Source organism: Tachypleus tridentatus, chromosome 13 (assembly GCF_004210375.1).
Source record: "Tachypleus tridentatus isolate NWPU-2018 chromosome 13, ASM421037v1, whole genome shotgun sequence".
NCBI lineage: Eukaryota > Metazoa > Arthropoda > Merostomata > Xiphosura > Limulidae > Tachypleus > Tachypleus tridentatus.
The window spans coordinates 18742221-18770130 of NC_134837.1; the positions used below are offsets into that span (position 1 = coordinate 18742221).

General features: G+C 34.9%; 1 protein-coding gene across 3 annotated transcripts; it reads right to left on the minus strand.

Annotated features, from left to right (window-relative positions):
* Window positions 1–3045: 3045 nt before the first annotated feature.
* On the minus strand, window positions 3046–27539 carry LOC143239016 (inactive pancreatic lipase-related protein 1-like). 3 transcript variants are annotated; one of them, XM_076479742.1, is made up of 10 exons: window positions 27265–27539; window positions 22800–23071; window positions 17828–17974; window positions 17267–17375; window positions 16496–16609; window positions 15386–15502; window positions 13491–13751; window positions 13220–13334; window positions 10881–11090; window positions 3046–3435 (listed from the first exon to the last, which is right to left on the minus strand). In XM_076479742.1, exons 1-10 carry the CDS (start codon window positions 27371–27373, stop codon window positions 3306–3308), a joined length of 1584 nt encoding a protein of 527 aa, XP_076335857.1. In that variant the 5' UTR covers window positions 27374–27539; the 3' UTR covers window positions 3046–3305. The 3 variants fall into 3 exon arrangements, with proteins under 3 accessions (XP_076335857.1, XP_076335858.1, XP_076335859.1); XM_076479743.1 differs by lacking the exon at window positions 22800–23071 and having other exon boundaries at window positions 27265–27537; XM_076479744.1 differs by lacking the exons at window positions 22800–23071; window positions 27265–27539 and adding an exon at window positions 20701–21058.
* Between the last annotated feature and the right edge of the window lie 371 nt (window positions 27540–27910).

A 27910-nucleotide genomic window follows, 5' to 3' on the forward strand; every position in this document is an offset into this window, starting at 1 on the left:
TAGACCATTTAATAACTGATTTTCAATTGTGCAAGATAATCCTTGTCTTCCCAGATTTGAAAAAAATAATTGACGTATTTTCTATATTCTTTAATTTTGAAGTGACAGACAAAAGCAGTACAGTACGTCACAGTCACAGCAGAATTCCAAAAAACCAAATTAAAACTGTCAAAATATTCGTATCATAATAGCTTCTGTTGTATTCGCATTTCAGTGATCTGCAAGAGTTTAAGGAAGCAGCAAACCAATTCTTGGTATAGTAAGTATTGAGAAAGGACAAAAGAAAAGGCATATAGCAAACACCATCCACGGTCAACTCTTTGGCTACTCTTTACCAATGAATAATGGGATTGACCATCACATATATAAAGGTCCCTAGAATTGAAAAGGCGAGTATAATCAACGACAGGTTTCGATCCCCTGACTTGAAGGTTGCATCTCCAACTCCCTAACCTCCTTGGCTTAGCAGGCAGATTATTCGAATCCTGAAGAATGATTGAAATATTATTCGTTGTTTATACTGTGAAAAAAAGGTTTTAATTATTCTTCGAACTTCTGAGTTTGTTTCTTTCAAAATGAATGACAAGTTATAATAAGTATTTCTCTACAGTATATGGTTTTTTTGAAGATTCGGTTTCGTTAGAAATGAACTTGCATGTTAGAGTTCGGATAAAATAAAGGAATAGCCGTTGTTTATTAAAATATTTTGTAAAATAGTTATTTCGGCATGGTGAAATAGATAGTCGGAACAGCTATTATTATGAATGGGCTGCCAGTTCCAAATAATAACACAACTGTTCTTTAGTTAAGTTTTTTTTATATATTTCCCCACAGTGAGCAGAACACAAGTAGCCCATTGTGTAGCTTGGTGCCAAAAACCGAGGAAAACAAGAAGTTTCCTTTTGATTAACTTATATAACTCCACAACTGTAATGTACTTATTGTGCTGCATGTGTAACATAAAATATTTAATTAATTACATTTTTATTTTAATTCCTCTCTGCAGGTTTCATCAAAACAAAATGTTTAGACAGATAGTGACTAGCTTGTAAAATCATTACTTTTTATGTGACATAGGCCTGGAATGTCTAGGTGGTTAAGATATTCGGCTCGTAATCCGGGGGTCAGGGGCTCAAATCCCAAATAATCTCGCCTTTTCAGCCATGGGGACGTTATTATATGACGGTCAGTCCCACTATTCGTTTGTACAAGAGTAGTCTATCATTTCAACTTTTTAGGTTTATAAGTAGATATTTAAAAAAAATAAAAAATACATTCGTAAAAAGAATGAAAGTCATGATTCCAGAAAAAAAAAAAAACTATTCCGTGACCAGTCACATTCCAAAAGTTCTGAAAAAGTTAAATAGCTTGTCACTGGAAGTAACCCAAAAATTTCAACAGTCTAATGAAGCTAAAATAAGAGCTTTTCTTTCGACATATAAAATAAATATCTCGCATAAATTTAAGTATGCAAAAACCTTATAAGAATCGAGTTTCGAGCTTTTCCACAGCATGTAACCGAATGGAAGGCCAGTTCAAAGTCGTACGAGCAGTACCTGTAATGTTATAAATGAAAGTGTCATAATATTCGCGGAATAATATTTCTACTTAATTAACAGTTGGCCCGGCATGGTCAAGCGCGTTAAAGTACTCAACTCGTTATCTGAGGGTCGCGGGTTCGCATCCCCGTCGTGCCAAACACGCTCGCCCTTTCAGCCGTGGGGGCGTTATAATGTGACGGTCAGTCCCACTATTCGTTGGTAAAAGAGTAGCCCAAGAGTTGGCGGTGGATGGTGATGACTAGCTGCCTTCCCTCTAGTCTTACACTGCTAAATTAGAGACGGCTAGCACAGATAGCCTTCGAATAGTTTTGTGCGAAATTCAAAATCAAAACAAACAAAACAAAATTAACAGTTTGCACGTTTGCAAAAATACAGATGAGTTGTTATTATTATTATACCAGTAATACAATATTTTAAGCGGTACTAAGCGTGTAACAAAATATTTATATAATAATTATGGATTAAATTCTTAATTATTAGGTAAACATCCGAAGAGTCGAGAAAAATTCCATTGTGAACTCTGAAGACATCTTGGTGACATTTTGATTCAATTATGCTGCAAAAAATACCATATTTGTAGAGACTGGGTGTCAGTACCAACTTATTACATTAAAATGTTTAACAGTACGTCAGCCATATTATATCTGCTATATCCAGTGCCGACGAGGCCTTTCACACAATATCGAGGATCGTCAGGTCGCCCGAGATGCAACCTACACCGTAACGATAGAAAGGCTATTTAAAATATAAAATTGTTAGAATAACAGCCGTTGTTGTGCGAACTAGATTAAGTTAGTGAAATGTAACTTTGTCAGTTTTTACAAGTAAATTACAAATCATAATTAGGATGAAGATAAAAAACATGATATTATTTATTTATTTTGATTCCAGTTGTCTCCATTATTTTTATTTGCACTTAAATTAAATTTAATAATTATTCATAAGAACCGAAAAACCAGAAAACTACTTTAACTGTTGCACCAGTAGTGATGGTTCAATTATAAAAGACGGATCTGGCCAAACGGTCAAGTCAGCATGCTCGTATCTCTTCAAGTGTATTGCACAAAAGCCCACTTCAGTGTATTCCGCGATGCAGTGAAGAGCTTCGTAACCAAGGGTTTTGTACAAAACAGTATTGGTGGTAGAAGAGCAGCTGCAAGGTCTAAAATCTCGTTCTTTTGTCGTTACTATAGCCCACAAACACGTTTTTATCGAAACACAATACTTACTTCAATCTATAAATCTTCAGTCTTGTTAACAGAATAGTTTTAATGAATTAATCAACCATTGAAGAAGTTTTTATTTTTCACTTATGTATATTTTCATTCTTCCAGCTATTAAGTATTTTTACATAGTATATAATTAATTAAATATAAAGATATAAAATATAAAAATAAATATAAATATAAAAAATCAAATAACTCAAAGGCTGAAAGTTAGTTATTTTACTTTGTAACCATATATTAATGACAGTAAATCACATACATATATAACAGTTTATAAGCATAAATAGAATTATTGGTTCGTACAAAATACGTTGGATCAAAAAGGATTCGTAAATCACATTAAAACCTTCCGATATAAACCTTGTACTTTCTTCCAGGTCCATCTATGGAAAGTGCTAAGATTTTACCAAGTTTATCTGAACGATATCAAATAGATAAGTTTCGTATATGGAGGTTTTATAAATAATTGTTTTCACAGATCTTTTCTTGTTACACCTAACAATCTTACTACATTAACTCAGTCTGTCGAAAGGTTTCGCATGTTTGACTCCTCTCTGCATTCTCCCGGTTCTAATATAATATTTTCATCTGACTTCAGTGCTTCGACTGGGTTGACGCAGAAAATGAGAGGCGTCATTTGCCATCTTCTGTTGAATGAGAAAACCAGAAATTCATGAAAAACATTATTCTAGGATCGTTACAACAAATATTAAGAAATGCTGTGAGACTAAGCACTAAGGACAAATAAGTAAAGTTTTGTAAAGTCTAGTAGAAACAGATTCTAAACAATAACATTTATATAATTAAAAGTGGGTATTTTTCTTAAAATGTTCAACATAACTCCATTCCTCATCAGCTGGTGACATCCAACCTAACAGAGTAGCACATGATATAATAAAGTAAAGACATTTTTTTTAAAAGAAGGACACAAGTGTAGGGATGGTTAATGTCAATCCTTGAAAAACAATGCCAATAATATCGTAAGGATGTCATTTCCAACAGTAGAATGTTAATAGACAAAAATATGGTAAATGGGATTCAGTTGTGATTGAATAGTTAATATATTGTTGTATATTAATTCTCATCTTTGCTGTTTTGTAGGGAAGATGCAAATGTCATCCTTACTATACTGTTTGTGTTGTTTTTTGAAGGATTGATATCAGCCATCTCTCATTTGCTTCTTTTTAAAAAAACGTCTTTCTTTATTTGTTTGCTTTTCTCATGCAGTGTTTTAATAGACATAGGAAGGTTGTATTTATAATTAAGTTCTAAATACAATGAGGTCCGAACTGTATGTAATAATGATTATTTATTATTGGCTGGTACGTCATGTTTGACTCCACGCATAAGCTTTACAGAAGAACATCAACTTTCTGTAAAAAAAAAGCAAAGAAAAGAAAACTGACTTTAAATGACAACATTGTTTACATTAGAATTATATTTAAAAATTACTACTAGCTATCAATAACACTCAGAAAAGCGGAAACTCCATTTAAAACTGACACCTCAGTTAAATTGGTTTTTGAATTATCATTTAATAATAAAGAAGCAGAAGAAAAAATAAATTGATAATTATTGCTGTGTTATTTACTGTCAGAACCTAAGACTCAGCCATTACATAGATAGTGTTATAAAAAAGAAACTATGAATTGTATTGTAGAATTCTGATGACCAAATGAATAGATACTTAAAATACGATTTCAATGAAAAATCTGAGCCACCCTTACATAGCCAGTACTATCGCCTTCCTAATGCTGTACCAGTTATTCGTCTACGTTAATCTAGATTGTCTTAAACAAAGGACATCACATACACAAAAGTGGTAAGTCCTCCATCAAAGGTGACAAGTTCATATTGTCACCAGATGGCGCGTTTAGGAACGCATTAGGGATGATTTAGTGTTCTAACTTCTTAACAAGAATTCGTGTTCCACTGATGGACCTTACAAATTAAAGAGTTTTGGTTCTCGTTCGAAAACATTACAGCTTTTGTACGTGATCCTGTATGACATTTAGTATTAGTTATATCAGATAAAACTTCAATTTCAGCATTCGTTGATACTTTATTAAAATAAAAGTTAATTATAACATACTATCACTATTTATGTATTTACAATATAAAATAAATGGTTCACTCTATATATGAATAATGCATATCAATTAATTTTTTTAATTAAACTGTATATTGCTTAATGTAATTATAACATACCTTATATTTGTTTTTTAATTTCTCGCAAAGCTACTCGAGGACTATCTGCGCTAGTTATCCCTAATTTATCAGTATAAGACTAAAAGGAAGGCAGCTAGTCATCACCACCCACCGCCAACTCTTGAGCTACTCTTTTACCAACAGATATTGGGATTGACCATCGCATTATAACGCCCCACAACTTAAAGGAAGAGCATGTTTGGCATGATGGGGATGCGAACCAGCGATCCTCAGATTACGAGTCAAGTCTTATAGCATATATTGTTCGACAGACTGTATTTGTGGGCTTAGAATACAATGAAAGTTGTGTTTTAATTAAATGTGATTTCATTGTTATAGTAAATACAATGTTTTTTAAAACAGTGAACACAGATATAATGTTACATAAAACAGACATTAACATGCATGACAAAGGCCACTACTTAATGGGCAAAGCCTGTTTCGCAATGCACAGTCGAATTGATTAACTTGACCATATATAAACAGTTGTCAATCAATCTATAATTACTTTGAATTCAACATTCATGCGAATACTATATTTTATAACTAGTAATAATACAAGTATGATTTTTGAATATATTTCTGAACTAAAAATATATCTCAGAACGGTTGGTTTGGGTATTAGCACTTTACTGATAAAGCAGAGAACCTGAAAATAACCTCAGAGGGTCGAAACGTTGTTCTCTGCTTTATCAGTCAAAGTGTTAATACCCACATCAGCCATTCTGAGATACAATTTTATTTCAAGTGGGTTTCTCGTCATCAAGGTTTTCCGAGCTAAATGAAGTATATATTGTTATATTAAACGGGAAATGCCACAGATAACTTATACTTATGTAGGAATTACTCCCACTATGAATCATCAGTGAAGATATCCATGAATAATAGAGAAATGTGTACCAACGTTTAGGTGGAACTTACTACCTTTTGCGGTTTCTATCAGTTGAATAGTCTGTGGTTCTGACTACTGTAAGTTGATTTAATACCATTTATATTGATTAACATGAATGTTTATATAATAACGATCTCACTTACATCTTTATTTTACAGACACACCAATGAAGATAAGTAAATACTCTAAGAGATCGTTTAGTATGGAAGGAAAGGTAAGTTCTTAAAACTTATGTATAATTTACATAACTGAAATTATTTTCCTTTATAAATTATATTTATTAACATTCTCTGTCTTTCATTGGTATCTGGTAAACGTCCTTACAAGAAAAACAAAAATGTATCGTTAAAAAGTCTGAGAGTAGAAAAGTTTAAAAAAAACGTAACTTAACTTCTACTGCTTACAGTATTTCTTTTAAATCTATAACACATGGATTCACGTGCATTTTGAGCACTCAATATTGATATCAGAATATACTAGACGATACAACTAAACGTCCAGAGAGTAAAGATAAAATAAGAGTGTGTTTATTCAAACCATCTCGATAAACCAATAAGAACATGCTTACCAAATAAGCTTTTCACACCTGAAATGATTTTAACTACAGTAGAAGAAGTAAACCAGAGTAAAAGAAAGACACACTGGATAACTCATTTCAAATTGAAGTTACAACATTCGAATTGGCAGTATGAAGCGCCAGAAGAAAGTTATTAAACATAAGTCTTGAATTACTTCATAAAAGTAAGATACTACTATAAATAACAATGACAATCTTTGCTGTACTAAAGCAATAGTATTTGCCTTAGCATCTCTGAGAAAGTATTCAAAATATAAGAGTATTAGTGGTCAACACTGACCACTACTAACTCTCATAGCTAAATATTTACATATTTTGGCTAACGTTCCACAAGGGCTTTGCAGTATAAAAAATATTAGTATATTTGAACGTCATCTGAATGTTCAATTGCATTTAGTATCGTCAGAAAACTTTAACTATATCATATATAGAGATTATTCATGCTCAGAGAAAATCTATCTATGGTATCATGATCGCTATTTCGACACTAACACTAATAAAATGTTTCCTCGGAATAAATTATTATTGGTAAGAATGTGATAAATTAATTGCAAATTTAAATAAATATGATTGTCCAGAGTAATGTAATGTTTGTAGTGAAGAATGTTTGAAAGGTCAAAGGTTCTGATTGTAACAGAATACCTAAATCTGTAGAATGTATCAATCACCATCAATCAAAGGATGGTAGACAACTGAAATCTTCATTTGATAGATTGTACCAGTGCAAGAATTGTTTTATCATTATAAAGAGAAATAAAAGTAAACCTGAAGTTCATCGTTGTGGTGAATACATTTGTGTAGGATGTAAATCGTATGTCCTAAACAACCACTTATGTTTTCTTCAGGACAAAGATCCGTCAAATATTTTATTATTATTATTTTGAGACAGGAATTCATGAGGTAAACTCTTTGTGGTCCATGATTTTAATGGTAAGGAAACAGTTTTCAAAGGATATAATTCATGAGACAAATTCTGTAAATTATTATTTTAGAACGAACACGAGAATTATACAGCTATAGCGCATAATGTGAATGGATTTGATGGTCACTTTATTTTGAACTACCTTACTCATCAAATGATAAAACCCGAGTTTATCGTAATAATGTACAAATTAAGACCACAACCATCAAAAGTGTTGGAATGAAGATAATTAACAGCTGTAGTTTTATATACACGTCTTCATCATTGTTTCCGAAAACATCCGGTTCCGAAGAATTGCAGCGAGGATATTTTTTTACTTATTTTAGCATCAGGTGAAATTAGTAATATCAAAAACCTCTCCTAGATGGCAGTTTACACTCTCACAGCACCATGTCAACATTTCTTCCCGCAATTTTGATTTCCAAGAATAGAAGTAAAGGTAAGAAAAAAGTGCTATCATTGTTAATTCTGATTAATTGTGTTTTATTGTTGTCATTGTTGAGTTTTATGTTTATCATTCTTATTTCTTTCTATAGATGTTGTCAATATGATATATTTCAACACTGCTGTCGTCAATTTAGGGACGAGTGTCTCACTATCTGTGATGTAGACCTGTTTATGCATACAGTGACTCCTGCTGTGTGTATGTCTCTTAACAAAAGTAAGTTTTTAACCACTATATCAGTAGCTATAATACCTAACCATTGATATTTTACAACCAACGACTTGCGTCAAGTAAACATCCAATGGTTAAACTGTATACAAACACTTTAGGGGGTAAGATTTCAACAACGCACGTAATGGAAGTGATAAACAAGTCCTGAATTATAAGTTAGAGAAATACGTAATATTAATTTAAGTTCTCAATGTGTTATTTTGTTCAAAAATATCAGAAGCATATCCCAATTGAATGTTATTCAAGACAAATCTGAAGAACCTTATCAAGATGTTATGAGAACTCTATGGTTACTTATTCATTGATTTAAAACCTCAAATTCTGAACAGATCTGTCTTCGTAGCGGACTTTTTCCAGAAGATAAAGTTATAAGTGTGCGTATAAAAGTAAGTTAAAAATAAATATATACTCATTTATTAACATGATAACAACTGTATTAAAACTAGAAGGGCTTTTTACCCGAAAAATGAGCCACATGTAACTAAATAACATGTGTTGAAATGTTTAGTCACTGAATATATAAATGTGATTTTGTTTAAACGACCGTTTTCAAGTGAACATTTTTCAGGTGATTGTCGTCAGTGTAATTGGGTTATGCGGCACGTTTGTAACATTCCATTGAAATCTGGTAATATCCACGACCTGTGTTGTGTGGTTAAATTGTTGAGATGAGAGAGGACGTTATAATATTTTAAACAGGAAGGAGAGAGCTAAAGCCAAGATATTGACAAGTCTACTGAAAATTTCCCAAACCTTGTAAGATTCAAATCGATACTGTGATAGAGTTTACTAATCGTTTATTTCAACGATATCTCAAGGAACAAGACATTCACTTCTTCACTACACATAACGAAACAGAATCATCTACAGTAGAAAAAAATTAATCACGCTCTTAAAACTGAAATGTGGCTCTGCTTTACTTAGAGTGGAACTTAGAGATATATCACTGTATTGAAACATCTGGCCAGTGCTAAAATCAATCATATCATCGTAACATTAATCACTCTAATTAATCTGAGGAGAGAACACTTTACAAAACACCTAGGAAAGTAAAATTTCAGTTCAAAGTAGGTGATCTAATACGTATTAGAAACGTGAAGCATCGATTTAAGGAATGTGAAATGCTCGAACGGACAGACGAAAAATTTCCATCTATCAGAAAATAGAAAAAAAACCAGCAGTTTATAAACTGTAAGACTATCGAGGAGAGGACCAACATAGCCAGGTGGTTAAGGCACTCGACTCCTAATCTTAGGATCGCAGGTTCGAATCCCTGTCATAATCCATAAACATGCTCTCCCTTTCAGCCGTGGGGTCGTTATAATGTTACGGTCAACCTCAATATTCGTTGGTAAAAGAGTAGCCCAAGAGTTAGCGATAAGTGATGATGACTAGCTGGCTTCCCTATTGTCTTACACTGCTAAATTAGGGACGACTAGCGCAGATAGCTTTCGTGTAGCTTTGCGGAAAATTCAAAACAAACGAATTAATTAATAACTTTTTGTTGAACCCGGTTTCTAACTCTACATCATGCTACTGCCCCTCGCTAGTACAGCGGTATGTCTCCGGATTTACAACTCTAAAATCAGGGAATCGATTCCTCTCGGTGGGCTCAGCAGATAGCCCCATGTGGCTTTGCTATAAGAAAACACACACAACATGCTACTATTACGTAATCATTCGGTAGTGTATTTGTGGAGCGCAAGTTGAGTCTGTATAAAACATAGAAAATAAAAAATTTATACATATAAAAGTTATATTTTTAATCACCCTGTATTAATGCAACTTAAGTAATGTGTTTAACTAGGCGCACTAAAGAAGGCTAGATACATATGATTAAATACTTGTTTCTTGATCATGAATTTATTCATTGTTTAAAACTTCGTGGAAAAGGACGTCCACCAAACCGTTTCATTGTGTACCGTAATTTAATAACATCTACATAAATAAAGGATATCACAATAACTTTTATTAAAGAGTAGCCCAAGAATAAATGGTGTTGATTAGCTGTCTGTCTTCTACTTTTATTACATTAAATATAGGAATGTTAGAGTAGCTAGCCTTCGAGAACTTTAGCGCGAAATTAAGGAAAAGGAAACAACAAATGTGTTATCGTGTAGACAGCGAAGACAAATCGTTTGATGTAAAGACAACATTGTATAGAAAAGATTCACTGGTTAATAATTCAGTCAAAAATACACTGATATCCCTGAACATATCTGGTTTGGTTTGTTTTGAATTTCGCGCAAAGCAACACGAGGGCTGTCTGCGCTAGCCGCCCTTAATTTTGCAGTGTAAGACTAGAGAAAAGGCGGCTAGTCATCACCATTCATCACCCACTCTTAAGCTACCCTTTTACTAACGAATAGTGGGATTGACCGAAAATTATAACGCCCCCACGGTTGAAAGGGCGGGCATGTTTGGTGCGACGGGAATTCGAACCCACGACCATCGGATTACGACTCGATTGCCTTAACCATCTAGTCATGCCGAGCAAAGATCTCTAGATCACCTCCGAGGTGGTATTAATTGTATGACTTCAGTATTCTCTTAACGTTCTCTAACCATACCCCACAAACAGGAAAAAAAGCACATCATGTTAGATTTGGTGAACGGGCAGGCCATCTCAGAGGCCCACCTCTTCTAATTCATCTCCTAGAAAAAATCATGTTCAGACGGTCACGAACAATAAATCTTATATAAGTATAAACATTTTTTAAATCACCCAGTACTTTCTTGTCATCTAAACGTACCTATATATATAGGTCGAATGGTGATAATACAACTTTGTATATGTTTATTATATAAATTACTCACTCTTTTCCTCCAGTGTTCAAGGCCATTATTGAGATTCTTCCAAAATGCAATCCTTTGTCACCATCAGACGTCTCATCCTGCCAGAAATCAGGATCAAAAATAGTTGGAGCCCGACTGATCCACTTGAAGTTTATACTTTTTATGGATCCAATAAATTTCGCAGTGGACTCGACGTAGCTGTATTTCTCTCCAGGTTCAAGTAGTTGTGGCCTAAACAAATATTTCAAACATTTGAGTGTTATTTCGTATTCAACAAAATACTATTTTAGGACTTTGATTTTATATTATGATTGTTAAGGAACTATATTAGAGACCTCGATTTTGTTGAGTACTATAAATTATCGCAAGGGTTGAAATGTTTATTTCTCTTTATCGCAAAGTTACACAATAGACTGTTTGAGCTGTAATCGCTTCGGGATCATCGAACCCAGATTTTTAGAGGTGTTAACCCGCAAACTTATCGCTGTGGAACGGGTTCAAATTTTAGTTACTAGTGCGTACTAATAAAATGCTGCTTTCGAAAAGAAAGAAAACAGTGGAAAAAAATGTTCTCCTACGCCCCTTAATAGATAGTTTTACAACTTAAGATGTTTTCTCTTTACATTGTTTTTTACTTTTGTTTTCTTTATCGCGTAAGTTAGTATCTAATGAGTACCAACTAATATTTTCAAAAACTCAAGAGCAACGGATATTTTCCTAACTAATGTTAATTGTGCTTTTAGTGTCACTTTAACACGAGAGAGGGCAGCACATAAAACATTTTAGACACAATTTTTCAGACAGGGCAACGACTTAAACCTTATAAGTTAACAATAGAATCTGTAGCGGTACTGAAACTTAACACTAGAGTTAAACTTACTAAGTTGACAATGAAGACTGACACTGAAACAAATGCGTCTATTCAGGTTCAAAGGCCCTTTACTGAAAGAGTTTCCATTCTTTAAATTAAAAAGTGGTTTCAAAGAACATATATTCATGCATTTTGTGGTGAGTTTGGTGACCAGTTCTGGTAATTTGAATATCTAATTTAAAGTAAGACTCTTCCTTAACTGCAAGCATTTTTTTTTCTCTCTGAAGTACCTAATTCTTGCCGGAAGCTGAAAAGCTGGGTTCATGTATTTATTCTCTTGGTGAGTAAGTCGTAAATTGACAGACTTCCAACCCTAAAATTAATTCGCAGTTTATTCCCTGCAATGAACATAGAGCAGATAGAACATTGTATAGAATTGCGCGAAAAACAAAAAAAAATAATGTATTCAAAACTGTTAATATATATATAGGTGTGTTATTATAATTATTTCACAAAACTAGCTAAACGAAACAAATAAAGAACAGCTTGGAACTATACAGCTGTTTCCATTGTACTAAATATTAACATAACGTACGAAGTTGAGCACTGTAACGAATTTGATATTGTTTTAATATTTATGTTTGTCTCAGTTTAATATATATATTAAATTTGTAGAATATTCGAGAATAAGTGCATGGGTTTCTTATAGCAAAGCCACATAGGACTATCTGCTCAGCCCACCGAGAGGAATCAAACCCCTGATTTTAGGGTTGTAAATCCGGAGACATACCGCTGTACTAGCTGGGAGATTGAGAATAAGAATAAACAAAATATGTTTTCCAGAAACACGAACATACCTTCGAATACTGTTGGGTCAACTGAACTTTCTAGAATTTAGCCTAAAACTTATAAATCGACGCGTCAAGGGACAGTTTAGTAATATTGTTGGTCTGCTACAGTCAGTATACTATAAGCCTCAGAAGCTATAATTGTGATAAACGCTTATTAATCTGGAAACAGCAGATATTTGACTAAGGACGTTTATAGATTTTAAACATTACAAACCGTTTAACTTCAGAGAATGAACTTTGTACGTTAGTATTTCTATGAAGACATGGTATAACTTTGGCTGTGAAACACTTATGTTTGCCTGTAAAGCAGCTAGCTAGCTTTGCCGTCAAGTCAACTGTAATTGTTTATCAACATAGGATTAATTTGCTTTCGGTGAAGAGTCTATAAAGTATTCAGTTCCAAACTAAATAGTAAAAACTCAGTATTGTTTGTAAGTTTGTAAAACTCTTATATAAACCATTATTTGTATTAACTATTTGTAATAACAGTTAGTACAAATTCTACTGTTATTTGTAATTAAAATACATTTGTGTTAATAAAGAAAATTCTGCAAATCAATCTTGTTACAAATATTATAAACTTAACACATATAGACATTTAATGAACTATGAAATTAAAATTTCCTGCTATTTGAAATCGTAATACGTAACATAATAAATCAGAGACTCGTCCAGGATTAACACTTAACAGTACTAACCGTGTCCGAATTCGCCAGTGACCTTTCTCACCATTAACTGTTACGTGCAGCTCTCCTCGCTGACGTGGAATGTTGTTCCCTTCAACTAGGTTTACCTGAATCTGGTAATCATGCACTGAAAAGCATCAGGAACACAAAGGATTTTAACCGATACGATTCGAGAGAAAGGTTCATGTCTTTTCATATATGCGCTCAAAGATCTTAACGTCTAATTTCTTTAATGTATTAATATTATAATGGTTAATTTTTATTATTAACTTATTTAACTCACGGCAGTATGGTTTCGTGGAAGATATTTTCAGGTAGAACCTTTTGCCATTTTTGTCATCCTTGAATTTCCGAAAATGTTCAGTTTCTGGACCAATCATGATACAGTTCTGACCATTCTCTCCACAATCCGTGCATTTTCCTTCCAAGTAATTTTCCCAACTATCACAAGCAACACCTACTGGAGCACAGTTGTCATCATCTATTGCTTCCAAAAAATAGTCAATGGCTCTCATCTGGTCACAAGCAGCTAGACGCCGTAACCCTAAAAGTTTAAAGGTTTTATATGAATATTCAAGATTTGTAAACATTAACTTTTGAGAATAGTACGTGTTATCCATCCGAAGAAAATGGCGTAAACGCCTTTTATAAGACGTCACACAAAATATTAATGCAAAAAAGTCGCGTCGGCGTGGGGTAGAGAAAAGGTAGGAAACTGGATTGTAGGTTGGTTAGATGAAATAAAACAATAAATATTTACCCAGTCAAACTGGACACCCCTTGTTATTAGTTGAGTACATCATGAATCAATGCTTGATTCTTTGACCGTTCAATAATTAGATAATTAAAGTTTCCAGATGATATTAAACTGTTGAGTATTGAGAATAAGAAGAGGTCTAAAAATGTTGAAACATGTTCTGTACTTTGTTTGTTTGAATTTCGCGCAAAGCTACACGAGGGGTATCTGCGCTAGGCGTCCCTAATTTAGCAGTTTAAGACTAGAGGAAGGCAGCTAATCATCACCACCCACCGCCAACTCTTGGGCTACTCTTTTTACAAACGAATAGTTGGATTGACCGTAACATTATAACGCCCCCACGGCTGAAAGGGCAAGCATGTTTGGCGCAACGAGGATTCGAACCCGTGACCCTCGAATTACGAGTCGAGTGCCTTAATCACCTAGCCATGCTGGACGTTCTGCACTTTATTTTAATTAAAGGTTTAATGACCATACCAGCCCTCTTTGGAATACAGTAATACAAAATGATTTGAGAAGTTGGTTAATTCGACAAATATTTGTCAAAAGACCTTTAATTATAGTAAATGTAATATAATGCACTTGGCTTATCATAATTTTGACCCTACATTTAATATAGATGTGAATCCACTCACTACTGTGAATAAAGGAAGCGAATCTTCGCATGTTGGTGAATAAGTCACTCAGGCCCTCGAAATAATGTTCACGAGTGAAGTGCTTTAACCACCTGGCCATGCCGGACCTAAGAGTGTATTTAAAATTAATATTTCTTTCAAAGGGTGCTATGGCTAACATAGAAAACGTATTACTCGTTTCATTATTTATAATCATTAGTTTATTTTTAGTTTAATATGTTTTACATATTGCTGTGTACAACGTTCACGGCATCTCGTGTTACTATTCTGATTAAGAGGTTAACACCGGGCCTGACATGGCCAAGCGCGTAAGGCGTGTGACTCGTAATCCGAGGGTCGCGGGTTCGCGTCGCGCTAAACATGCTCGCCCTCCCAGCCGTGGGGGCGTATAATGTGACGGTCAATCCCACTATTCGTTGGTAAAAGAGTAGCCCAAGAGTTGGCGGTGGGTGGTGATGACTAGCTGCCTTCCTTCTAGTCTTACACTGCTAAATTAGGGACGGCTAGCACAGATAGCCCTCGAGTAGCTTTTGCGAAATTCCAAAACAAACAAACAAGAGGTTAACACACACGACCACATACAAAAGTTGTAATGCTTTTCAAACGAGAACCTAAACCCGAGCGCTTTCGAATAGTTCACAATTCTTCTACAGAAGAATAAAGGGTTTTACTGTGTTATCGTAAAATATATTAGATCTAACGTTTTACTTCTTTTATTTTTCCTTATATATCTGTGTACACAGCGAATTAGGATATGAAAAACAAACAAAAAATGTATTTCACAACCTTGCTCGAAGCCTTGGGTGAAAAGTGTGTTGATTGCATCTGACAGGCAACCTGGTTGGTTGTCACCACCGTTAGGGTAAAAGTCAATGTGGCCAACAGCTTCTGTAGCGCTGTCGCCTGAAAGAAGTAAAAGTTAATCTATATATAAAAATCAGTTATACACAAATAATACTTATTGTATCACGTAAGATATAACACATAATTAATAATACAGTTTTACCCAGCGCAGAGTGTGGCTTAAAGTTACATTTTCCAACCGCTGGTCTTTGAGCTGGTGGTGGTAAGAAGAAATATCCAGAGAAAGATAGAAAGAGAGAGAAGTCGCTGTTAATGATTATATTTTCGTGATTTTTTTAATTTGTGCATATGTTAAGAACACGTGAAAAGTACTGGTTTCTTTTTGTTCTGAATAAATATTCATGTTATGAAAATTCTGAGTTCTTCCAAACTTGTTTCTACAACACTGCCTTCTGTGTACTTACAACCTACAAGTCATATGCTATAGTAAAGATGTTTGTGGCTATATATCCTCACGTACTGCAAACTTTTCACAAACATTTGCCGATCCGAGGAGTGGAAAGAGCCACTGTTTGTGGAGTAGAAACATTGTACCGATATTCTAGATCTCAGGTTTAAGACAGTTCTACCAAACATTTTCACACTTTCACATGTGAATGAGTTATAAGAGTAACAGCCAAAATTGTTATTCGGTTAAGATTAGCCTATTGATACTATCAAACTGGTTTCTCTTTTCCTCATCCACAATTCAAAGTTAGGGACGGCTATGCCCGAGCTATTGAAGTCTTTTACCCATCAGAAGAACTAACAGCGTTATGAAATCAAAAATAATAGCATTATGCAGTCTAAAGGAAATCCATTAATATATATGTATTGAAAGGTTACTTATGAAAATACAGTATCTCATTTTACCACTTTAACTAGAGATAAAGCATTATTATATCAACGAGTGTGTTTTTTCACATCTGACAATCTGCTGAGTCCACTGAGGGGAATCAAACCCCAGATTTTAACGTTGTAAATCCCTAGCCTTACAGCTGTACCAGCGGGAGACGATACATCAATGAAAGAGGACTTAATTTTAAAACTCACCCATGGGAAATACACTGATATCCGTATGGATAACATCGACCAAGTCAGCGTCGGTTCTATCAAGCCGGACTTTCTTAGCCGTATTAGTAAAATACGGTCCTGGTGGATCTAAAGCTGTAATGGAAATCCTTTTCATTAGCAAAAAGAATAAAGATGTGTTATTTATCAAAAAGAGGAAGAAGTAACTCTTGGTTATCATTGCTCTTTATTTCAATTTGTGTTAAAACTTGACACGTGAGTGGCGGTAAATGTTTAAAATTAAAAAGGAAGAGGGCCTGGCATGGCCTAGCGCGTTAAGGCGTGCGCTTCGTAATCTGAGGGTCGCGGGTTCGCGCCCGAGTCGCGCCAAACATGCTCGCCCTCCCAGCCGTGGGGGCGTTATAATGTGACGGTCAATTCCATTATTCGTTGGTAAAAGAGTAGCCCAAGAGTTGGCGGTGAGTGGTGATGACTAGCTGCCTTCCCTCTAGTCTTACACTTCTAAATTAGGAACGGCTAGCGCAGATAGTTCTCGAGTAGCTTTGCGCGAAATTAAAAAAACGAACAAACATATTAAAATTAATAATATTCTCGTGTTTGATAAGTCCATTAGGGAGAATCTTGATTTTTATTTTGTTTCTAGGAACTTATCCTCAGACTTCTCGTTGGAGGCGTCTGGGAAGCAGTTGTTGTTGTTTCAGACAAAGCTGCTCAAACGGTTCTGTTATAAAATAATTGGTCATCTTTACAAAAGAAAACAACCACAAGTAATGTCTAGTTACAACCATGTACCTGTTATTCTACCTAGTTTCTCAATCCGCTCTCCGGCGTATCCGGCAACCTGGGACCCCAGATTGTGACCAATGATGTGAATGTTGTCTGGTTTTATCCCTTTGAATTGCTGTGAAAAAAAAAAAAATAGCCAGTAGGGTTTGGATTAGGGGTATTTAGTAAAATGTGAGTTTCATATAGAAAACAGTTAAAATATTTCTATATATTTAAATTATCACAGCATTGTTTGTTTGCTATTTACCACAAAGCTACACAATGGGCTATCATTTCGTACATCGAAACCCAATTACATTTACCACTGAGGTTCCTCGGTGGGACAACAACAAGTTTACGTTAAAATTTGGTGAACGAAGCAGAGAGCCCAACGTGGCTTTTCTTTCTAAAATAAACAAACTTAACCCTGAGTCACGGGAAAATTTTTCAGAACAACCGTGTGATGTAAACAGACTTTATTCCTTTAGATAAAGTATTTGTGTAAAATATGCTCTATGACAGACTTTTATAACAACTTATAATTCAAAACTAATTCAACAAATTGTGTTGTTGTCGCATTATACACACCTGTAACTTTCTTATCAAAAGAGCCAATTCTGCACCTACTAGTCTGGCATTAGCCGCTGCCTGGTGAAATGGAACAGTATTACCCTTGGTCCAGTCTATCACTATAATATTATAATCTTTCTTCTCCAGATACTTGTCTTTCATCTCCTAATAATGAATTACACAGAAAAAAGAATGAAAACATGCGCAAGTTACCTGTTGTAAACAGTGATACCTGTTATAACACGTTCAATAATATATTTGTTATTGTTTTACAAAAATGCACATTACAGAAGTAAATAATAATAAAGCCACATAATCTATTGTTTTTTTTTAATTTCGCACAAAGCTACTAGAGGGCTATCTGTGCTAGCCGTCCCTAATTTAGCAGTGTAAGACTAGAGGGAAGGCAGCTAGTCATCACCAACCACCGCCAACTCTTGGGCTACTCTTTTACCAACGAATAGTGGGATTGACCGTCACATTATAACGCCCCCACGGCTTAAAGGGCGAGCATGTTTGGCGCGACGGTGATGCGAACCCGCGACCCTCAGATTACGAGTCGCACGCCTCAACACGCTTGGCCATGCCGGGCCTCGCCACAGTATCTACTGGCGACAATGGTATTATTGTATTTGTTGACAAAAAATAATTAGAATAATATCACAGTATCTAATAAAAATCACGGGAATTATATCATGGTACTTATTGGAAAAATTACGAGGCCCGGCATGGCCAAATGGGTTAAGGCGTTTGAGTCGTAATCCGAAGATTGCGGGTTCGAATTCCCGTCGCACCATACATGCTCGCCCTTTCAGCTGTGGGGGCGTTATTATGTGATTGTCAATCCCATTATTTGTTGATAAAAGAGTAGCCCAAGAGTTGGCGGTGGGTGGTGATGACTCGCTGCCTTCCCTTTAGTCTTACTCTGCAAAATTAGGGACGGCTAGCGCAGATAGCCCTCGTGTAGCTTTGCGCGAAATTCAAAAACCAAAACAAAACATTATGAAAATTATATTACTGTGTTTACCAACTCAAACAAATACTTTCACTTTCTACTGAACATAAATTACAGCTTAATAGTTATTGAAACATGAATATATTGCCCATCTACCAAAATATGAAATACATCACAGTATATGTTGAAACGCTAATTACACTACAGTATTGAAACGTGAATTACATTAAAGTATATAATGAAACGCAAATTATATGTGGTTTCTGTTAAAAAAATTAAACGCTACTTTGTCGTTACTCAACAAGGTTTGTAACATCGTAGCTATTGAAGCCTGAATTAAACTACAGTATCTATTGGAACATGAATTACACTATAATATCTATTGAAACATGAATTACACTACGTTTTATCCTGAAACATAACTTACCCAAGAACGTCTATCGAAACATAAATTACACCACAGTATCTACAGAAACACGAATTACATCACGACATCTAATGAAACGTGAAATGTAATACATTATCTATTGAAATACAGATCACATTAGATTATCTGCTGAGCCACGGTGACACAGCGACACTTCTTTAAACGAGATCATTATGACACCTGCATATAATATTAAAAATAACATAAATTACACAATACAGTTGATAATTAACACTGGCAGACGAAGAATTTTCGATTTTCGAAAGTTTACTCTGTACAAACAGCATCTATCATAAACGAGTTAAAATCTGAAATATTTTATTTATTTTATTTTGTTTCTATAATTTCATTGGATCTTTATACATGTCAGCAAATCTTTGATTTATTATTTAAGAACTTATTAGTTTTTAGCCACATGAAATATACTCCTGAAATTTAACGAGAGGTATTAATCAACACACATATACCTTGTTTATAAACACAGGATTTAGTCATGTGCCATTAACATAACATTATAAAGTAAAGCCTACATGGGGAACATATTAAAGATTAAACCATAAATGCATCAATCAATAATAGATACGTTGGTCTAAAAAACCTGCTCAGAAATGTCCAGTATGTGTCAGAAACAAACACATTATGACTGTAGTTAAATAATTATTGTATCTACATCTAATTGATATTATAAATTTCAATCAGAAATAACTGGAAAATAATTTTGCTTGTAACCGATTATGTTTAAATATGAATCAGTTATTTTAATAATTCAAAAAATGTATATTTGTTTCAGATAATGCATTACTCTGGGTATCAACAGAAATAAAATAAAACGTATTACACATGTGAGAGTAAATTCGTTGTTATTTAGCACAAAGCTACACAATGGGGCATCTATACTCTGCCCACCACGGGTATCGAAACCTGGTTGCTAATGGTATAGGTCTGCAGACATGCCGTTGTGCCACGAGGAAGTGTAGGAGTGATGTCAAAGGTTTCAACTTGCAGGAATGTATAGATGTCACTGCACTAGTTAGTTAATTAGTTTGTTTGTTTTGAATTTCGCGAAAAGCTACTCGAGGTCTATCTGCGCTAGCCGTCCCTAATTTTGCAGTGTAAGACTAGAGGAAAGGCAGCTAGTCATCATCACCCACCACCGATTCTCGGGCTACTCTTTTACCAATGAATAATGGGATTGACCGTAACATTATAACGCCCCCATGGCTGAAAGAGCGAGCATGTCTGGTGCGACGGGTATGCAAACTCGCAACCTTCGGATTACGAGTTGAACGCCTTAACCCACCTGGTCATGCTGGGCCTACTTAATTAGTCTAGGTATTCACTGTGTAAATATAATATAACGAAGTTTGAAGAAAAACCAATAATATTTCTTGAGATTGTACTATCTACTGCTGGAATGTTGATTCCTGTTTTAAAAAATAAGCTAGATTATTTTTGTAAACGTGTACCAACATCTATAATAATAAGTGTAATATAAAAAATAGAGCCCACTTGCTCTGCTGGATATCCCTTGTCGTTGTTGTTTTGAATTAAGCACAAAGCTATACAATGGGCTATCTGTGCTCTGCCCACCACGGGTATCGAAACCTGGTTTTTAGCGTTGTAAGTTCGCAGACATACCGCTGAGCCACTGGGGGCCCCCTTGTCATTAAAATAATTAATTGCACCAAGAATAAATGTAATTTTAGGTTGCAATTTTAATATTTTAATTTAGATTTTTGATTGCTAGAGGGGAGCTGGCATGAAGTAGTGTTGTTGTTTCTGAATTTCTTGCAAAACTGCACGAGGGCTATCTGCATTAGCCGTCCCTAATTTAGCAATTTAAGTCCAGAGGGAAGGCAGCTAGTCATCATCACTCACCGCCAACTCTTGGGCTACTCTTTTACCAACGAATAATGGGATTGACTGTAATGTTATAACGCCCCCACTGGTGAAAGGGCGAGCATGTTTGGTGTGAAGAGGATTCGAACCCGCCAACCTCAAATTAAGAGTCAAGTTCATTAACCATCTAGACGTTTTCTGAGAATCTGGATCTGACGTACCGTCTTCTTGAATTTCGTGAGATCTGGAGAAAAACCAATATTTTATTAAATAAAAACACGAATGAGTCGGTTATTGAATCTGCTACTCTGTTATCAATTAATTATTGAGTGTTTTAGCAACAATTTGTGAGTTAGCATCGTAAGTGCTGATGGAAATATAACGAGTAAGTGATTGTGTGAGTGGCATTCCCCCCCCACACACACACAAGTAATTGCTATTGTGTGAGTGGCATTCCACCCACCCCCCACACACACACAAGTAATTGCTATTGTGTGAGTGGCATTCCACCCACCACACACACACAAGTAATTGCCATTCCACCCACCCACACACACAAGTAATTGCTATTGTGTGAGTGGCATTCCACCCACCCACCCCACACACACAAGTAATTGCTATTGTGTGCGTTGCATTCCACCCACCCACCCTCCACACACACACACCCACTTCCGACTTACAGTATGGATCCGCTGTTTCCATTGCATGAATGTTTTACATTTTCTCTGCAATGGTGGGCTCTGATATGGCCAGGTGGTTAGAGCACTCGACTCGTAATCTGAGGATCGCGGGTTCAAATCCCTATCACTACAAACATGCTCACCCTCTCAACCGTGGGATCTTTGTAATTTGATGATCAATCCCACTATACGTTATTAGACGAGTAGCTTAAGAGTTGGGGTTGAATGATAATGTCTAAATACCTTCCCTCCAGTCTTCACAGAAGTGCTTCCAGTATCACTGTGCATTTTGTTGTATTTTTAAATTATACCTATCAGCAAATTTAGCCTGCAGAACTTAAAACTAACAGTCGAAGAAATAAATCGCTTCAGTTATTGTTTGGCGGACTGCACTTTGCATTGTTTTTACCGAATAGTAAAAAAGAACTGATCCAATAATAGAAACTATAAGAACATTTTTGTAAAGCGTCACACCAGTATCAGATTTATTTAAGTCGACAGAAATACTGCTATAAAATATACTTGTACGAACTGGTTTAGTTAGTTTCAGTAAATCGCTACTAATTCCCAATTTTTAGGGTGGGGAGATCTTTATTCTTGTAGCTTTTCTATGATTATATTTCTTTGAAGCGACATCAAGAGGAGTCACTTTTGTGTAAGAGTTATTTGCGAAACCTCCCATCCAGACAACTTACTGATTCTTTCTGTTAAAATTACCTCTACTGAAATCATGTACACGAGTTATGGGCTTAGAACAGTTATTCGTTTGGAATTGTATTGATTGTTCTTTTTACATACCTCTAGGGGCCCGGCATGGCCAAGCGCGTTAAGACGTTCAACTCATAATCCGAGGGTAGCGGGTTCGAATCCCTGTCGCACCAAACATACTCACCTTCCCAGCCGTGGTGGCGTTATAATGTGACGGTCAATTTCACTATTCGTTGGTAAAAGAGTAGCTCAAGAGTTGGCGGTGGGTGATGATGACTAGCTGCCTTCCCTCTAATCTTACACTGCTAAATTAGGGACGACTAGCGCAGATAGCCCTCGAGTAGCTTTGCGTGAAATTCAAGAAAACAAACACAAACATACCTCCAGCCAATTTTCACAAGATAAACTTCCAACATATCCATGAATCAATATCTTGGTTTCTGCTGAAGAGATGAGACTACAAGCTACTATACTGCCCTCATTGTCTGGATCAAGATATTCACCGTCGTTTTTATTTTTGGTTGTATACAGACGAATTTTCGTGTCGATTACATCACGAGCTTGAGGAAGGACATCGAGAGGACGAATGAAAGGGTCATAAAAATTACCTCCATTTTCAAAGCATCCAAGGTCATCGTAACACTTTTCTTCGCCTGAAAAATGAAACAACAACATTGTATTGGAAAAGTTTACATTTTCACTTTCTGTCAGATTGGATTTTTATATATGTGAACATTAATGACGCTCCTTCCACGTTGAGACAAATTTATTTTTACACTAAACCACCTTCTTTAGGCTGGATTTTTATTTACATTTTGTATTTATAGCAAAGCTATTCGGCTTATCTACCGACAACTTTAAGTTCGAACCACAGGCAGCCAATCAGCAGTAGCCTGTCACTCACCATCCGCGCTAAAAGATTGACTGCCACTCTTATAAACGGCCCAGCATGGCCAGGTGATTAAGGCACTCGATTCGTAATCCGAGGGTCTCAGGTTCGAATCCCTGCCACACTAAATATGCTCGCCATTTTAGCCGTGGGAGCGTTATAATGTGACGGTCAATCCCACTATTCGTTGGTAAAGAGTAGCCCAAGAATTGGCGGTGGGTGATGATGACTAGCTGCCTTCCCTCTAATCTTACACTGCTAAATTAGGGACGGCTAGCGCAGATAGCCATCGAGTAGCTTTGTGCGAAATTCCAAAACAAAACAAACAAACAGGCACTTTTATAAAGGGTAAGGAATATTTAATGGTACTGAACAGGTTTGAAATCAGCTCTTCAGTACCGTGCCAGCTAAAAATAAAACTTCTGTGTCAACATTTGTTCTCATTTAGACAGGATGATATTGTTTGTTTTCATTTAGACAGGAGGATATTGTTTGTTCTCATTTAGACAGGATGATATTGTTTGTTTTCATTTAGACAGGAGGATATTGTTTGTTTTCATTTAGGCAGGAGGATATTGTTTGTTTTCATTCAGACAGGAGGATATTGTTTGTTTTCATTTAGACAGGAGGATGTCATTTATTTTCATTTAGACAGGAGGATATTGTTTGTTTTCATTTAGCCAGGAGGATATTGTTTGTTTTCATTTAGACAGGATGATATTGTTTGTTTTCATTTAGACAGGAGGATATTGTTTGTTCTCATTTAGACAGGATGATATTGTTTGTTTTCATTTAGACAGGAGGATATTGTTTGTTTTCATTTAGACAGGAGGATATTGTTTGTTCTCATTTAGACAGGATGATATTGTTTGTTTTCATTTAGACAGGAGGATATTGTTTGTTTTCATTTAGACAGGAGGATATTGTTTGTTTTCATTTAGACAGGAGGATATTGTTTGTTTTCATTTAGACAGGAGGATATTGTTTGTTTTCATTTTGCCAGGAGGATGTTATTTGTTCTCATTCAGACAGGAGGATATTGTTTGTTTTCATTTAGACAGAAGGATATTGTTTGTTTTCATTCAGACAGGAGGATATTGTTTGTTTTCATTTAGCCAGGAGGATATTGTTTATTTTCATTTAGACAGGAGGATGTCATTTATTTTCATTTAGACAGGAGGATATTGTTTATTTTCATTTAGACAGGAGAATATTGTTTGTTTTCATTTAGACAGGAGGATATTGTTTGTTTTCATTTAGACAGGAGGATATTGTTTGTTTTCATTTAGACAGGAGGATATTGTTTGTTTTCATTTAGACAGGAGGATATTGTTTGTTTTCATTTAGACAGGAGGATATTGTTTGTTTTCATTTAGACAGGAGGATATTGTTTGTTTTCATTTAGCCAGGAGGATATTGTTTGTTTTCATTTAGACAGGAGGATATTGTTTGTTTTCATTTAGACAGGAGGATGTTGTTTGTTTTCATTTAGACAGGAGGATATTGTTTGTTTTCATTTAGACAGGAGGATGTCATTTATTTTCATTTAGACAGGAGGATATTGTTTGTTTTCATTTAGCCAGGAGGATATTGTTTGTTTTCATTTAGACAGGATGATATTGTTTGTTTTCATTTAGACAGGAGGATATTGTTTGTTTTCATTTAGACAGGAGAATATTGTTTGTTTTCATTTAGACAGGAGGATATTGTTTGTTTTCATTTAGACAGGAGGATATTGTATGTTTTCATTTAGCCAGGAGGATATTGTTTGTTTTCATTTAGACAGGAGAATGTCATTTATTTTCATTTAGACAGGAGGATATTGTTTATTTTCATTTAGACAGGAGAATATTGTTTGTTTTCATTTAGACAGGAGAATGTCATTTATTTTCATTTAGACAGGAGGATATTGTTTGTTTTCATTTAGACAGAAGGATGTCATTTATTTTCATTTATACAGGAGGATATTGTTTGTTTTCATTTAGACAGGAGAATATTGTTTATTTTCATTTAGACAGGAGGATATTGTTTATTTTCATTTAGACAGGAGAATATTGTTTGTTTTCATTCAGACAGGAGGATATTGTTTGTTTTCATTTAGCCAGGAGGATATTGTTTGTTTTCATTTAGACAGAAGGATATTGTTTGTTTTCATTTAGACAGGAGGATATTGTTTGTTTTCATTTAGACAGGAGGATATTGTTTGTTTTCATTTAGACAGAAGGATATTGTTTGTTTTCATTTAGACAGGAGGATATTGTTTGTTTTCATTTAGACAGGAGGATATTGTTTGTTTTCATTCAGACAGGAGGATATTGTTTGTTTTCATTTAGACAGAAGGATATTGTTTGTTTTCGTGGTTTTTCAGATACTGATGGCTAACTTTTTGAAACTCATACCTTTCTGTTCCTTCAACACCATCTTTCACGTTGCAGTTTCTACATTTGGAAGACGAGGTAGGTTTGATCAACTTTGCTGTTGAAAATCGTAACTGTTTGTTTTTACGTTAGGGACGTTCCATAAGTTTTTACAAATGTGAAAACCCCTTTCTTTTCCAGATCCACTCATTTCCCGAATGAGGGCTCGCGATTCATCATTCTTTGTGTGTTTGGCTAAAGGTCTATTTTAAAGCCACAAGTTATTTTACAGAATTACAAAGTTCATGTATAACATACGTATTAATACTGACATTAAATGATACTTAATATACAAAACCACTTCACAGAAAAATGAAACATTACATGTGCAGTTTAATTTCAATATATTACTTTATTTTTAATAGGATAAAATATCAACCTAAAGAGCACTGAATATTAAATACTATGATGAATCGCTTGTGCGCAATTCCAAGTGTAGAGTGAACATACTTGAAAAAAGCACTTGGTGATCAAAAGCTCACCCAAGCTAAAGATAAACATTTTTTTCAAACAATGCAACATTATTCAAGCATGTCGACAATAAGAAATTGTTCATTCGGTGTTTTACTGTTTATATTCTGTTTCTGTTGTCCAGTTTTCTCTTCTTTTTTTTTGAGACGTCTACGACAGTCTATTTTTCTAATGGTTGCTATGAAGTAATTCCTTGATTGTTTTATAAACTTTCAATTGCTATTTTAATACATGAATAAGCACATGATATGTTTGTTCTTTCCAACAAGGGGACCCAAAATATGTAATGAATTTTGTTTTGTTTTTTGTTTTTGTTTGGAATTTCGCACAAAGCTACTCGAGGACTATCTGTGCTAGCCGTCCCTAATTTAGCAGTGTAAGACTAGAGGGTAGGCAGCTAGTCATCACCACCCACCGCCAACTCTTGGGCTACTCTTGAATTTCAGTTATAATCTTCCATTATCACCTGCTAATCATTTATTCACTAGATTTTGATATTATCAGCAATCTTCAATTATTTCAAATTCAAATTTATTTCAGGCCCGGCATGACCAGGTGATAAAGGCAATCGAGTCGAAATCCGAAGGACGCGGGTTCGAATTCCCGTCGCACCAAACCCTCTAATCTTACACTGCTAAATTAGGGACGGCAAGCGCAGATAGTCCTCATGTAGCTTTGCACAAAATTCAGGAAAAACAAACAAATTGTTTTCGTTTTTATTTCTTTCATATTCCTTGCGTTTTATTTCAGTTGATGTTTATACAAAATTGTCAATAGTACTAGCGAAGAATATTGTTTAAACTGATCTAAATATATTAACTATGGCCACTTGAATGATGCAACCCAAGCATGGTACTTTTTAATAAACAATAGGAATTTCATGGATAATCTTTCAAATTTATAGATTTGATTTATTTAATGGAGACAACACGAAAAAAAATTATTTGTCAATAAAAATGAGTTCCTAGAAAATCTTAGAGTTTGTAATAAGTTATATACTTCAGTTAAATCTGTATCCAAAATTTGGTATGAAATTATATCATCGAGTTACTAAAATATTTATACTTACGTTTAACACGTGAATGAGATTCTGCTGTCAGCCCTGACTTGAAATACAACACTATGTAGATAAATATCGAAAGAAGTAATCGCAATGTTGGAGAATAAATGAAAAACATTGTAGCTTCTTGAAGAATCGTTACCAGACTGTGGTCCACGAAGGTGACAGTAAAGGTTGTATGTTTTATTTAAACGAGAAACATTGATTTGATATTCGTTGTTGAAGCTACATCATATTGTTGATCCTAGAATTACTAAGTTCAAACTGGAAATAAAAGAAGGTTTCCTAACAAGGAAAACTTGGTTTAAGCTCTTGATGTTGGAGGAAAATATCTTGACATTGTACTTGTTAAAAAACAGTGATTTTCTTGTCAAGGTAATCAAGTTTTGTTTGAGCAAGTGTGTAAGAGATAATCGCGTATATGCAAGTAGTGTGGTTTTAATCATAATAGGAGGTGCTTACCTTATAAGCGATTCAGACATGTATTAAAACTGGAGAAAACTTGTTTACAGTAACCAGTGCTTATTTGTAGCGTTTTTGTTGCGTTAGAAACAACTTTTATCCGCACAAGTATCTTATTAAGTTTTCAATTGTTTATCAAATGATTTAAGACAATACGTTTAACAGCGTCTGTATTTCATTTTCAAAGCAGAAA